Source organism: Scyliorhinus canicula, chromosome 26 (genome assembly GCF_902713615.1).
Source record: "Scyliorhinus canicula chromosome 26, sScyCan1.1, whole genome shotgun sequence".
Classification (NCBI taxonomy): Eukaryota; Metazoa; Chordata; class Chondrichthyes; order Carcharhiniformes; family Scyliorhinidae; genus Scyliorhinus; species Scyliorhinus canicula.
This window is the reverse complement of record NC_052171.1, coordinates 3,418,573-3,433,085: the sequence shown is the minus strand read 5'-3', so window position 1 is coordinate 3,433,085 and position 14,513 is coordinate 3,418,573. Positions and strand designations below refer to the sequence as shown.

General features: G+C 47.9%; 1 protein-coding gene across 10 annotated transcripts in view; it reads right to left on the bottom strand.

The window, feature by feature from the left end:
- Positions 1 to 1,561: 1,561 nt before the first annotated feature.
- The window catches only part of letm2 (leucine zipper-EF-hand containing transmembrane protein 2), a 41,188-nt gene continuing 28,236 nt past the window's right edge, over positions 1,562 to 14,513 (bottom strand). For 8 of the 10 annotated variants that reach the window (XM_038785309.1, XM_038785306.1, XM_038785311.1 and 5 more), the window contains 5 exons: positions 10,749 to 10,952; positions 10,314 to 10,433; positions 8,971 to 9,087; positions 8,232 to 8,357; positions 1,562 to 2,543 (listed from right to left, as the gene is read on the bottom strand). In XM_038785309.1, coding sequence (XP_038641237.1) covers positions 2,487 to 2,543; positions 8,232 to 8,357; positions 8,971 to 9,087; positions 10,314 to 10,433; positions 10,749 to 10,952 — 624 coding nt within the window. In that variant the 3' untranslated portion in view covers positions 1,562 to 2,486. The remainder of the gene's footprint in view (positions 2,544 to 8,231; positions 8,358 to 8,970; positions 9,088 to 10,313; positions 10,434 to 10,748; positions 10,953 to 14,513) is intronic. The other 2 variants (XM_038785310.1, XM_038785314.1) reach the window with 2 other exon arrangements.

The following is a 14,513-nucleotide window of genomic DNA, read 5'->3' as shown; positions in this document are numbered from 1 at the left end:
ATCTTCTTGAATTGACAAAGCCTCTGTATTACATCAGCTACAAGGCTGTCCATTTGGCTGCACAGATGCTGCTCCAGCAACATTCTGGGCAAAGAAAGATACTTTAGTAGCCCATCACCACCAGTGTATTGGGGTCTGAACGTGATCCTGGGAAGGAAGGCAGGGGTGTAGATGCTTCGTCCTTTCCGTTGTTAGGTTTCCCTGTACCAGGGAGACGAGCTGGCCAGCCTCATTAAAATATTCAAACGGTCAACCTGCCTCCTGAGTGGATTGGCTGCCTGTTCTTTGTCCTCGGTCTGTTAAACCCAGAAATGATTGGTGGTGGGCATAAGGTTTGAGTTATTTGAAGTTTAGACATCCCATCTGACCTGACCCTGTTTTCGAGGGCTGGTGTTGCAGGCATCTGACATGTAATTTATCACAGCACCAGTTTGTATGAATAGAAAAGGTTGAGCAGTGTTTTCTGCACATGTGGTGTTTGATGCTATTGTTTGAAACATACAAGATGCTGAGGGATCTTAACAGGGTGGATGCGGAGTGGATGTGTCCTCCTGTGGGGGGGATCACTGTTTAGAAATAAGGGATCACCCATTTAAAATGGAGATGGGGACAATTGTTTTTCACTCTGGGTCTTGAGTTTTTGAAAAGGCAATGGAAGCAAAGGCAGATGTGGCTCGATTCTTGGTAAGGGTTATTGGGGGTAGCCTGGATGCAGATTTGAAGCTGATATCAGATCAGTCACAATTTTATTAAATGGTGGAGCAGGTCCACAGGGCTAAATGGCTCCCAGTTCGTGTGGTCTCCATTCCTAGCCAACAACTAACAAACCACAAGGGGCTTGATTGTAGGGTGGTGTTGTAAATCTCGAATTTGGGTCGCTTATGCAGTACACACCCTCTCAAACAGCACTGTGGGTGTACCTACACCACATGGACTGCAGTGGTTCAAGAAGGCAACTCACCACCATCTTCTCAAGGGGCAACTAGGGTGGACAATAAATGCTGGCCTTGTCAGCAACACCCACATGCCAAAATTAATTTTTAAAAATACCACTGACTGCTGCTAACACTGAATTTATGGGTCAGGACATCAAAGAGGAATCTCAATATTTATTTATCGTTCTGCTTTTAACAACATTAGAATGGAATATCTTAATGATTTTGGTGTCCTTTATTTAATCTGTGAAATCTGGCAAAGTAGGGGCAGCACGGTGGCACAGCGGTTAGCATTGCTGCCTACGCCGCTGAGGACCCGGGTTCGAATCCCGGCCCTGGGTCACTGTCCGTGAGGAGTTTGCACATTCTCCCCGTGTCTGCATGGGTTTCACCTCCACAACCCAAAGATGTGTAAGATAGGTGGATTGGCTATGCTAAATTGCCCCTTAATTGGAAAAAATAATTGGGTACTCTAAATTTATTTTTTTTTAATCTGGCAAAGTGTTTACCGTGTGACTGGAGCAGTAACACTGGTATAAATTTAATCATTTTATTTTAGAAAAGAGACCGAACAGGAATAAACAAACAAAAGTAAAAGAACCAGTAAATACAGCTGTTGATGAAAATTTGTTTGAACATTTCCAGAGTCTTTATATTGCATTTTGGAACTGCAATTCAGATCATTGACAGAACCGAGGCCATGAACAGAAGAGCAAAATTTCAGCTTGGAAAACTCACAAAACTAAACAACTGATTACAAACATGATAGGCAGGGTTATAAAATTGAATTAAATCATGTATCAAGGAGAGATTAAACCTCTGAATGGGTAAGGAAAGGACAACATGTGCCGGTGATCTGTTCCAATATGAACACAAACAGTATCAGGCAAGCAGAAATCTATGTTTAGCACCAGAGAAAAATGTTCAAATAATGTTCTTGGATCTGACCTACGCAGTCCCAGTCCGAATTATAAGGCTATAGGAAGAAGCCCATTTTGTCAGAACATCGATCTGGGGCCATGAGAAGTTGGCACACTGACACCAGTGTGCGGTTAGTGTGATTATATCGTGCTGTTAGGACTGGCAGTAATGCCAACAAAAGCTATCAATACAATTGTGTCAATTGGTCATTGGAAAACAATCTATTCTAAATATTACTGACTGTGCAGTTGAGTGTTTTCCCAGTACTAATGCCATACTGCAGACAAAACTGAAACACTGGTCTACATTGTGTACGTGTCGTTCTGCTTTGCAGAATGACTGTCCTCTATGAAGATAAACAAATAGTTTACATACAGAGTCCTGCCATGATCACTATGCCTGTCCTCATTCAGGAGTGTCCTTTGGTTGCATTCATCTCCAGGTTATCGGGAGGCAAGCTGTGTAATTGAAACCCCCAAGTGCAAAACAGAAGCAGTGGTTGCCACAGGGGTTATTACTACTCTTCCACAGTGTCTATTGGCAGAGTTGTCTTGACATTGTTTAACTGAGAAAAGATGTACTCTGGTGTTCAGAGGTTCTCCAAAGTGATGGATGCTTCAGTGTCTTCATTCATCCTGAACCATTTGCAGAAGCCTTGGCTTTCTGGGACGCTTCTCCATCTGCATCCTGGAAAAAACAGAAGTTAGAATATGGAAGACATTGCATGGGCAGGAAGAGGAGAAGGCTTTGACAAAGAGTCATCAGACTCGAAACATTAGCTCTTTTCTCTCCCTACAGATGCTGCCAGACTTGCTGAGACTTTCCAGCATTTTCTCTTTTGTTTCAGATTCCAGCATCCACAGTAATTTGTTTTTATATAGAGGAGAAGGAGGACTGGCCACGAACCAGAGCAAGTCAAGGACCAGGATACAGGGCCAAGAGCAGAAGCAGAGACACTCATACATGAGGCCTCCTGCTGCTTGGAGTATAGGCAGGAGGCAACTTGGAGGAGGAATAGAGACATAAACTGGATCTCTCCTGTCACAAACCCCATACCACCTGTAGCTGTGTAAAGGCTGAACCTTTGCAGCTTAGAGTTAGGCAGGAGCTGGAGTCCATCTGTAGGTTGGCGCAGCGGCAGGAGCACGCATCCTCCTGCAGGTTGGCGCAGCGGCAGGAGCACGCATCCTCCTTCAGGTTGGTATAGGGGCAGGAGCACGGATCCTCCTTCCGGTTGGCGCAGGGGCAGGAGCACGGATCCTCCTGCAGGTTGGTATAGGGGCAGGAGCACAGATCCTCCTGCAGGTTAGTATAGGGGCAGGAGCACGGATCCTCCTGCAGGTTGGTATAGGGGCAGGAGCACGGATCCTCCTGCAGGGTCGTATAGGGGCAGGAGCACGGATCCTCCTGCAGGTTGGTATAGGGGTAGGAGCACGGATCCTCCTGCAGGGTCGTATAGGGGCAGGAGCACAGATCCTCCTGCAGGTTGGCGCAGGGGCAGGAGCATGGATCCTCCTGCAGGTTAGTATAGGGGCAGGAGCACGGATCCTCCTGCAGGTTAGTATAGGGGCAGGAGCACGGATCCTCCTGCAGGTTAGTATAGGGGCAGGAGCACGGATCCTCCTGCAGGTTGGTATAGGGGTAGGAGCACGGATCCTCCTGCAGGTTAGTATAGGGGCAGGAGCACGGATCCTCCTGCAGGTTAGTATAGGGGCAGGAGCACGGATCCTCCTGCAGGTTGGTATAGGGGCAGGAGCACGGATCCTCCTGCAGGTTAGAATTGGGGCAGGAGCATGGATCCTCCTGCAGGTTAGTATAGGGGCAGGAGCACGGATCCTCCTGCAGGTTGGTATAGGGGCAGGAGCACGGATCCTCCTGCAGGTTAGTATAGGGGCAGGAGCACGGATCCTCCTGCAGGTTAGTATAGGGGCAGGAGCACGGATCCTCCTGCAGGTTAGTATAGGGGCAGGAGCACGGATCCTCCTGCAGGTTGGTATAGGGGCAGGAGCACGGATCCTCCTGCAGGGTGGTATAGGGGCAGGAGCACGGATCCTCCTGCAGGTTGGTATAGGGGCAGGAGCACGGATCCTCCTGCAGGTTGGTATAGGGGCAGGAGCACGGATCTTCCTGCAGGTTAGTATAGGGGCAGGAGCACGGATCCTCCTGCAGGTTAGTATAGGGGCAGGAGCACGGATCCTCCTGCAGGTTGGTATAGGGGCAGGAGCACGGATCCTCCTTCAGGTTGGCGCAGCGGCAGGAGCACGGATCCTCCTCCAGGTTAGTATAGGGGCAGGAGCACAGATCCTCCTGCAGGTTAGTATAGGGGCAGGAGCACAGATCCTCCTGCAGGTTAGTATAGGGGCAGGAGCACGGATCCTCCTGCAGGTTGGCGCAGGGGCAGGAGCATGGATCCTCCTCCAGGTTAGTATAGGGGCAGGAGCACGGATCCTCCTGCAGGTTGGCGCAGGGGCAGGAGCACGGATCCTCCTGCAGGTTGGTATAGGGGCAGGAGCACGGATCCTCCTGCAGGTTGGTATAGGGGCAGGAGCACGGATCCTCCTGCAGGTTGGTATAGGGGCAGGAGCACGGATCCTCCTCCAGGTTAGTATAGGGGCAGGAGCACGGATCCTCCTGCAGGTTGGCGCAGGGGCAGGAGCACGGATCCTCCTGCAGGTTGGTATAGGGGCAGGAGCACGGATCCTCCTCCAGGTTAATATAGGGGCAGGAGCACGGATCCTCCTGCAGGTTGGTATAGGGGCAGGAGCACGGATCCTCCTCCAGGTTAGTATAGGGGCAGGAGCACGGATCCTCCTGCAGGTTGGCGCAGGGGCAGGAGCACGGATCCTCCTGCAGGTTGGTATAGGGGCAGGAGCACGGATCCTCCTGCAGGTTGGTATAGGGGCAGGAGCACGGATCCTCCTGCAGGTTAGTATAGGGGCAGGAGCACGGATCCTCCTGCAGGTTAGAATTGGGGCAGGAGCACGGATCCTTCTGCAGGTTGGCGCAGGGGCAGGAGCACGGATCCTCCTGCAGGTTGGTATAGGGGCAGGAGCCCGGATCCTCCTGCAGGTTGGTATAGGGGCAGGAGCACGGATCCTCCTGCAGGTTAGTATAGGGGCAGGAGCACGGATCCTCCTGCAGGTTAGTATAGGGGCAGGAGCACGGATCCTCCTGCAGGTTAGTATAGGGGCAGGAGCACGGATCCTCCTGCAGGTTAGTATAGGGGCAGGAGCACGGATCCTCCTGCAGGGTGGTATAGGGGCAGGAGCACGGATCCTCCTGCAGGGTGGTATAGGGGCAGGAGCACGGATCCTCCTGCAGGTTGGTATAGGGGCAGGAGCACGGATCCTCCTGCAGGTTAGTATAGGGGCAGGAGCACGGATCCTCCTGCAGGTTAGTATAGGGGCAGGAGCACGGATCCTCCTGCAGGGTGGCATAGGGGCAGGAGCACGGATCCTCCTGCAGGTTAGTATAGGGGCAGGAGCACGGATCCTCCTGCAGGTTAGTATAGGGGCAGGAGCACGGATCCTCCTGCAGGTTAGTATAGGGGCAGGAGCACGGATCCTCCTGCAGGTTGGTATAGGGGCAGGAGCACGGATCCTCCTCCAGGTTAGTATAGGGGCAGGAGCATGGATCCTCCTGCAGGTTGGCGCAGGGGCAGGAGCACGGATCCTCCTGCAGGTTAGAATTGGGGCAGGAGCACGGATCCTCCTGCAGGTTAGTATTGGGGCAGGAGCACGGATCCTCCTGCAGGTTGGTATAGGGGCAGGAGCACGGATCCTCCTGCAGGTTGGTATAGGGGCAGGAGCACGGATCCTCCTACAGGTTGGCGTAGGGGCAGGAGTTGGGGCCGCCCCTGTAGGTTGGCACGGGGCAGCATTCATGGTCCCCTGTACGATGGCACAGGGCAGCAATTGGGAGCCCTCCAGTAGGTTGGCACTGGGGCAGCAGATGGGGCCCCCTGTAGGTTGGCACTGGGCAGCAATTGGGGCCCCCCAGTAGGTTGGCACTGGGGCAGCAGTTGGGGCCCCCTGTAGGTTGGCACTGGGGCAGCAGTTGGGGCCACCTGTAGGTTGGCACTGGGGCAGTAGTTAGGGCCCCCTGTAGGTTGATGCGGGAGCAGCAGTTAGGGCTTTTCGTAGGTCGGAGCAGGGGCAGGAGATGGGGCTCTCCTGCTGGTCGGGCCAGACTGAGGTTAGGGCCCCTTGTGTAGGTCGGTGCCCTGTCTTTTGCCCTTTGTTTCCTGGTCAGTGCCTCATGCATTTCAGAGTAGGGGCTGATGGCACAGGGCACGAAAAAAGAGGTACAATCATGGAGTAGGAGCACAAAATTGGATTGTACTGCAGCTTGGAGGAGGACCTAGGGGAGGTGTTCTTCTACCAGACCCCCTCCATCACTCAGAAGAAGAGCAGGTGTAGCAACCTACTGCCTCCTGCCTACCAGGTGCAAAGGAAGAACAGATGGCTTTGTATCTACTGCCCCCAGACAACACGGATCCACTTGCATCCTGTCCTCTGCAGCTCAGAGCAGCTACAGGAATAGGAGCAGGAGCCCACGATCACCTGTCTCCGGGAGCAGGACCAACAGCAGGTAGCACCATGCCTCTTTCACCCAGGAGCTACCTGCCTGCTGCAACTCAAGCAGGAACAGGGGGAGAGCAAGAACATCTCACTTACCACTCCAAGGAACCCAACTGCTTCCCCAGCCTGGGGGGCAGGGGGGGGGGGGGGGGGGGGAGGTAGGGAGCAGGAACAGCGACTCCCCTGTCTCTTGCCTTCTGCCATGGCCCCATATTTCCTACTCCAGAGCCCAACAGCCCCTTGTTCTCTGCCTCCTCAAGCAGGAGCCCTCCTGCCTTTAACCCTTTGGCTCCTACCACCTACATTGTAGAGTAGGGACCCAAATACTTCTTGCTGCTCAGAGGAGTATTCGAACCTCCTCTACCTCTGGACTAGAAAGGATAGACCAATTTAATCCAGCCATTTCTCAGCCCCGTTCAGCAAACTATTTGCTAAATAAAATATTGAGTTGGGCAGACCCACAACCATTTCAAAAGATAATGCCCAAAATAGAAAGGGTCTATGCACTGAAACTAATCGACCATTCGCAACAACTGAATTTTAGCTGGTTTAGCTGGGGTTGGTTTAGCTCACTGGGCTAAATCGCTGGCTTTTCAAGCAGACCAAGCAGGCCAGCAGCACGGTTCAATTCCCGTACCAGCCTCCCTGGACAGGTGCCGGAATGTGGCAACTAGGGGCTTTTCACAGTAACTTCATTGAAGCCTACTCGTGATAATAAGCGATTTTCATTTCATTTTAAAGGGGAAATTGGTGACACCATATTACCATGTCTGACTAACAACTATCAGGGAAATCTGGGACCTGACACAACTTGAAAACATCCCAATACACTTCACTGGATCATCATGAACATTTCCACTGGGTCCCTGAGATGACCATACCTTTGGTCACAGAGACAGGTTCTGAAATGTATTTCAAAGGAGTCAAATGGAAGATTTTGAGAGGGGATTCCAGAGTGTTGGGCATAGATGTCTGAAGGTGGGGAGTCAATGAAATAAAGGAGCCAGACTTGGAAGAGTGTCGAACAAAATTGCAGCAGATTATAGGGATAGGAATTTGAATTTCATTTGAGGCATTGCTGGATAAAGCACATGCATGTCATTAGAGAGCACAAGAGTTATGGTGAATGTGGCTTTAGAAGCAGACAGTAGATTTTGAATCAGCACAAGTGCATGGAGTGGAAGAGATAGGAGCTCAGCCAGGACTGTTGGAATAGACATTTGAGAGATAGTTAAGTTTTAGATGTTGCGGCAGATGAGCTAAGACAGAGCAGAATCAGACAATGGTACAGGGTTGCAGGTCTTGGTGATCATCCAGGGATGTGGTTAGAAGTGCATCTTGGATTCAAAAAAGACATCAACAGTTTTGAGTAGTCCAGTTCAGCCTCAATTACCGGTGGTGTCAGAGAGTCCAGTTTCTAGAAAGAACTGAAGACTATGGCTTTCATCTTCTCAATTAATTGTTGGATCAAAATCTTACACAGTGAAGGGATCAAGTCACATGGCGGTGCTAAGAAGCATCAGCAAACTTGTGGCAATTGGTGCTGTGTTTTTGGTTGATGTTGTCATCGAGTAGACGAAAACTAAGAGGGGGACTAGAATAAATCCTGAAAGGACACCAGACATAATGATCTGGAAGTGGGTTGAGACACAAGTGATTTTCTGGCTTCAGCGGTGAGAACAGGTGAGACAGGTGCAGCTTGCATTTTTAAAAATTCTTATTCTTCAACAAACCTAGCAGAGTGAAATCCTGATTTTTAAAAAAAAAGTATGGGCTGCGTGGATCAAATTCATACCTTCATGCTTTTCAATGTCGGGGCCATGTCAGACAATGTCTCAGAATCTGGTGGGGTAGATACAGTAGATCCTTCAATGGTCTCTTTTTCCTGTGGCTTTTTCTTTGGGGTACCAGTAATACCTAGCTGGAGGATGAAGACCACAACAGCTATAAATAATAATTCTCAATTCAGAAAATAAAATCAAGTTAACTGTTGTTGCTAAGAGGTCTACAAACTGCTCTCCTTCATGTCAGTTCAGCAAAATCAGTCCACCGAATACATTTCATTGAAACTTCCTCATTCCCCTACGTTTGAAAAAATAATTTCTATTTTTTGCTGCTCAAATCTTGACTGCCAGAATAGAATACCTAGTCAAATATCCTCCGAAAGTATCTTCAGTCAGGTTCGAACAGGTCTGTAGGAGCTCAAAATGCCTGCCTGCTTATTTTCCAAGCCTCAACCCTTAACCCATTGACAATTTGGGATTCACATTGAAAAAAATCATTGGCATTGTCAAGCTCGGGCATAGTATATGGGAGCATAAATATGCATTAGAATGCTGGCATTTCAATTGATTGCAGTTAATCATACGCACAAAAGGTCAATAGCAAGGTGTAGATGAGAAGCTGGAGTTGCCAACATTTTTGTGGTTTAATCTCTTTCTGGTTTTTATGTGGTTTCCTTCACTGGTCTGCTGCTCCCTCCCATTTTCTTAACCAATACCATCTTGGAAGAAGTCACAAAAGAAGAAAGTCACCTCTATTTTGGGCACTTTCTGCATCACAGATTTTGGCTTGACGTCAGTCAGGTACATCGCACGAGACAACAGAAGCAATGATGGAGGCACTTTTTCTTTCAGGTGCAAATCAAGCCACTGCAGAGAAAGGAGTTGATTTGTTTATAGAATTTTGCTTCTGTTCAATGGAGAGATACACATCATAAAGATCAGTTTTACAATCAAGAAGAATAGTGCTTCATAAAAACCTTTGTGTAGTTTTACTCCTTTTCAGAAATTTCCCTGAGTAATGTTGGTAATGTTTTCTGGGGTACATTGTTGAAATGGTTACTCAGTACAATGTTATGAGGGAACGAGTTGCTTCCATTCCATTAAGTCTGAACCACTGAATCGTCAATTCAGCTATTGGCTCCATTATCTCCTTGGGTCATCACTGTAATAAGTGAATAACCTGAGAGATGGCCTGCACATCTCTGCAAAAGATTCAAATAACCGGAGGCTCTGTGAGCATCTACACAGTGAAAACAATGTTCTACTCTGATTTATGTGGCGGCAGAAAAACCAATGTGACACATGAAACTCGGAAGTAACCTTAAATCAAAACCTCTGATGAATACTAAGTTTTGACCTGTCAGAATATCAACTTAAAAAGCTGGTCTCCAAAAAGATGTTGCAGATCACTGACTCTGAAAACTAAAATGTAAGCTAATGATAGGATTGTTGGAACTCTTCCCTCCCTTGTCAATGTAGCAAACCACCACACGATTGTTTCACTTCAGTCTTTGATGTTTAATAGTCCAAAAAGTCACAGTGGTAACCTTACCGATCTTAATTTCAATCTACAGATGCATCAGGCATATTGCCCGACTGATCACTTTCGCAATTCTAGTTTCCCTTGCAATTCACCGACCCTGCACATATTTTTGGGTTGTGCGGGTGAGACCCACGCAGACACGTGGAGAATGTGCAAACTCTACACGGACAGTGACCCGGGGCCAGGATCGAACCTGGGTCCTCAGCGCCATGAAGCAGCAGTGCTAACCACAGAACCACCATGCCACCCTAGAGCTGGCATAGTAAAATACAATGTGTGCAATGTGACCAAGGAAAAAGGAAACTTAATTTGTTTAGTCAATTGCCTGACTCTATCCCAATTTCTCAACCCTAACCTTCAGCTCAGTAGACCGTTGTAAATTAAACAGGATTAAGAGGATGTGTCCAGGTGAAATAGTTGGGAATTTTGAAGAATAATTTGATTAATACAGTAAGTCAGATTTAGTTTGTACTTGTTTCTTTGCATATTCATGATACTGTGACATTGCAAGAATGCAGACATACATACTACTTTCTACCATATTGAGCACCTGTGTGAGCTGCTCCTGAAGCTGCTTTTCTGTTAATCCCAATGATCTCATTCCCCTTGCTCTGCATGCTGTTTGTAGTTCTGACACAGTCAAAAATTTACAACCTTCTGTGGCAATCATCTATAATTCAAACCCATAATAGGAATTACCAATTGTAGAGCAGCAATAATAACTTTTGCTTTGAAATTCAGTTCTTAAAACAACAGACTATGTACACTATGAAATTTATTTCACCACCAGTTTAGAAGTGTGAATTACTTTTAAGAAGGTAAAGAAAATGGATTATTACAAACTGATTCACTCATATGCTAAAATACAAAGTTGAATCTCAAAGTAAAAAGTTCAAAGTTTTGAAACACTGCAGCTGTTATTGAAAAGAAAATTATTCTCTGGTTAATAAGGCAAAAGTAACATTGTCTGTGATTCTGAACTTACTTCATCGTCTGCTTTTATGGATCTTAGTTCCATTTGGAGCTGGAAGCGAAGGAGGTTGTTTGTCCCAAAAGTCTGGAGTTCCAAAAGCTTACACAGTGCCACGAGTTGAGGACGGTTCAGATGCTCCAGTGTCAACTCATCTTCAAAGTGCTTGGAAAAACGCACTATGTCCTGAGTGCTTGGATTTTCCCCTGAGCGACGCACCTTCATGTAAGTACACAAAGAATTGGACAACAATAAAAATTCCAGCTTCATGTGTTCCACTGTTCCTTTATAATCTAAATTCATTTGAAATGAAATGCAGAAATACTTTATTATACACTGTGAATTGGTTGCCGCAATTTAAATTTTGCAAGTGAAGTTCAAGTATTTTCTCACTTCCAAAGTACCTATTCCAATAGTAGCTTCCAAGCAAGCACTCTTCAGGGCCCCTCATCCCATTTTGAGGAAAGGAGAAACTAATTAACTGATTTTAATTGCTCATTGGAGTTTTATGGATTTTAAAATGCTATTGCATTGATGATTATGATTCGCTTTGTTTAATATTTTGTGTCTGGAGGCAGCACGGTGGCGTAGTGGTTAGCCTCACGGCACTGAGGACCCAACTTGAACCCGTCAGGGTCACTGTCCGTGTGGAGTTTGCACATTCTCCCCGTGTTCGCCCCCATACCCAAAGATGTGCAGGGTAGGTGGAGTGACCACGCTAAATTGCCCCTTAATTGGAAAAAAAATGAATTGGGTACTTTAAATTTTTTTTAAATGTTGTGTGTCTTAATTGCCAACCCATGCCATTGTAAAAATGTAAAGAGGTCTTAGGACAAACTTTAACTCTTCAACTGAATCACATTCTGTTCAGCACTTGGGCTTTCTGTATCCAAAATAATGAATTGTTTTTTTATTATCCCAATATGGAATTTTAATTTTCTTTGGTTTGTTTTTGCACACAAAACCAGAATGGAATTTGGGACAGACATGTGAGAGACTTCCCTGATGATATTATGCGGCATATCCTGAAATTAGTTCCTGGAGAATGAGGACCAAGTGAGTGAAATGTATTTATTTTTTAAAAGCACAGGATTTCATAAAGTTTCTGAATATTAAAATTAAGAGCAGGAGTTTCTGAAAACTGAAACCACTCCCAATCCAACAGTTTAAGTCAGAGGCAGGGCAGAGAGAAAGAACTCTGTAAAAAACTGCTTTTTTGTGTGTCAATTTTACAATTATTCTTTCAAATGTGTTGCTTCCTGAAAGAAAAATTCACTCTTTCAACCAGGAGTTCGAGCAACTGTGGCCCTGAAGCCTCATGCTGTGTACATCTGCCAAGTTGTTCCAATAAAAAGTACTTTGTTGCAATATGCATGCAGAGCAATGAACATCAATCATAAAACAGAAGCCCCAAACACATTAGATTATATATTTACTAAAAATAGCAGCTGCAAATAATGGTTGAATGATGACTTCTGATCATTTTAAATGCTTCCAATCATGTAGAGAACTGATATCAATAAAATGTAAAACCTGATAAGGATGAAGACTACAGACGTCACTTGGTTTCTTGAATAGAAACATCCTAAATTTCACAGAGAATGTAAAAAAGTACATTTTTAAAAGTTTTTTTCTCCACAATTGTGGGTGCAATTAGCTTGAAAAGGATAAGATAATTATGCCATGTGGCAGACATCATATTCAGTTGTTCAAAAACACACCTGCCTTTAAATCTACAAAGTTTAATTACGACAGCTTCACAGCGCTGGCCCCGCACCTGCGGGAGATGTTCACAGACTCGCTAGCTAGGGGCACGTTGCCACCCACGTTAGCACAGGCCTCAATCTCGCTGATACCTAAGAAAGACAAAGACCCAACGGAATGTGGGTCATACAGACCCATATCTCTGCTGAATGCAGACGCCAAAATACTGGCCAAAATCCTAGCCAAAAGGCTAGAAGACTGTGTATCTGAGGTGGTCACAGAGGACCAGACGGGCTTTGTCAAAGGTAGACAGCTTACCGCGAACATCAGGCGCCTGCTGAACGTGATAATGACCCCCTCCGGGGAGAGAACACAAGAGGTGATCGTCTCCCTGGACGCAGAAAAGGCCTTCGACAGAGTCGAGTGGAAATACCTCATAGAGGTACTGGAGCGGTTCGGGCTTGGAACAGGGTTCACCGCTTGGGTAAAGCTCCTGTACAACACTCCCATGGCGAGTGTACAGACCAACAATACCAACTCCCAATACTTCCAGCTGCACAGGGGCACCAGACAAGGATGCCCACTGTCCCCGCTGCTGTTCGCACTAGCAATTGAACCGCTAGCAATCGCGCTCAGGGCAGCAAAAAATTGGAGGGGGATCCGAAGGGGAGGTAGAGAGCACAGAGTCTCACTCTATGCGGATGATCTGCTCCTCTATATCTCGGACCCACAAAGCAGCATGGACGGAATCATCGCTCTCCTGAAAGAGTTTGGAGCCTTCTCGGGCTACAAACTCAACATGAGCAAAAGTGAGATCTTCCCAGTACACCCGCAAGGGGGGGGGGGGGGGGGGGGGGGGGGGGGGGGCAGCACTAAAGGGGCTGCCGTTCAAACAAGCCCGACATAAATTCCGCTACCTGGGGATCCAAATAGCCCATGACTGGAAAGGGATCCACAAATGGAACCTCACCAGCCTGACGGAGGAAGTTAAAAAGGACCTGCAAAGATGGAACACACTCCCGCTCTCCCTCGCGGGGAGAGTTCAGACGATCAAAATGAACGTACTGCCCAGGTTCCTCTTCCTGTTTAGATCCATTCCGATCTACATCCCCAAGGCCTTTTTCAAAGCGCTGGACAAACTCATCATGGCGTTCGTATGGGGGGTAAAAATGCTAGGATCCCAAAGAAGGTCTTACAAAAAACAAAAACCAGGGGAGGGTTAGCCCTCCCGAATCTACAATTCTACCACTGGGCAGCAACAGCCGAGCGAGTAAGGGGATGGATCCAGGAGCCAGAAGCTGAGTGGGTGCGTGCGGAGGAGGCCTCCTGCATGGGAACCTCCCTCCGGGCCCTTGCCACGGCAGCACTCCCATCCCCACCCAAAAAACACTCCAGCAGCCCAGTGGTGACAGCCACCCTCCAATCCTGGAACCAACTGCGGCAGCAACTTGGCCTGACCAAAATGTCGAACAGGGCTCCCATCTGCAACAACCATAGGTTCACACCAGCACTGACTGACGCCACCTTCAAAAGGTGGAGGCAGGACGGGGGGACACTGACAGTCAGGGACCTATACACGGACGACAGGATCGCAACACTGGACGAACTGACAGAGAAATTTCAGCTAGCTGGGGGGAACGAGCTACGGTACCTGCAGCTCAAAAACTTCCTACGAAAGGAGACAAGGACGTACCCACAACCGCCACGACAGACACTACTGGAAGACCTACTGGACGCAAGTATCCTAGAGAAAGGGAACTGTAGTGACATGTATGACCGACTGGTAGATAGGGACGACACCGTACTGGACGCAACAAGGAGGAAATGGGAGGACGACCTGGGGATGGAGATAGGGTGGGGACTCTGGAGCGAAGCACTGCATAGGGTCAACTCCACCTCCACGTGCGCAAGGCTCAGCCTGACGCAACTAAAAGTGGTACATAGAGCCCACTTAACAAGAACCCGTATGAGTAGGTTCTTCCCGGAGGTGGAAGACAGATGTGAACGGTGCCAAAGAGGCCCGGCCAACCACGCCCACATGTTCTGGTCTTGCCCCAGACTCGTGGAGTACTGGAC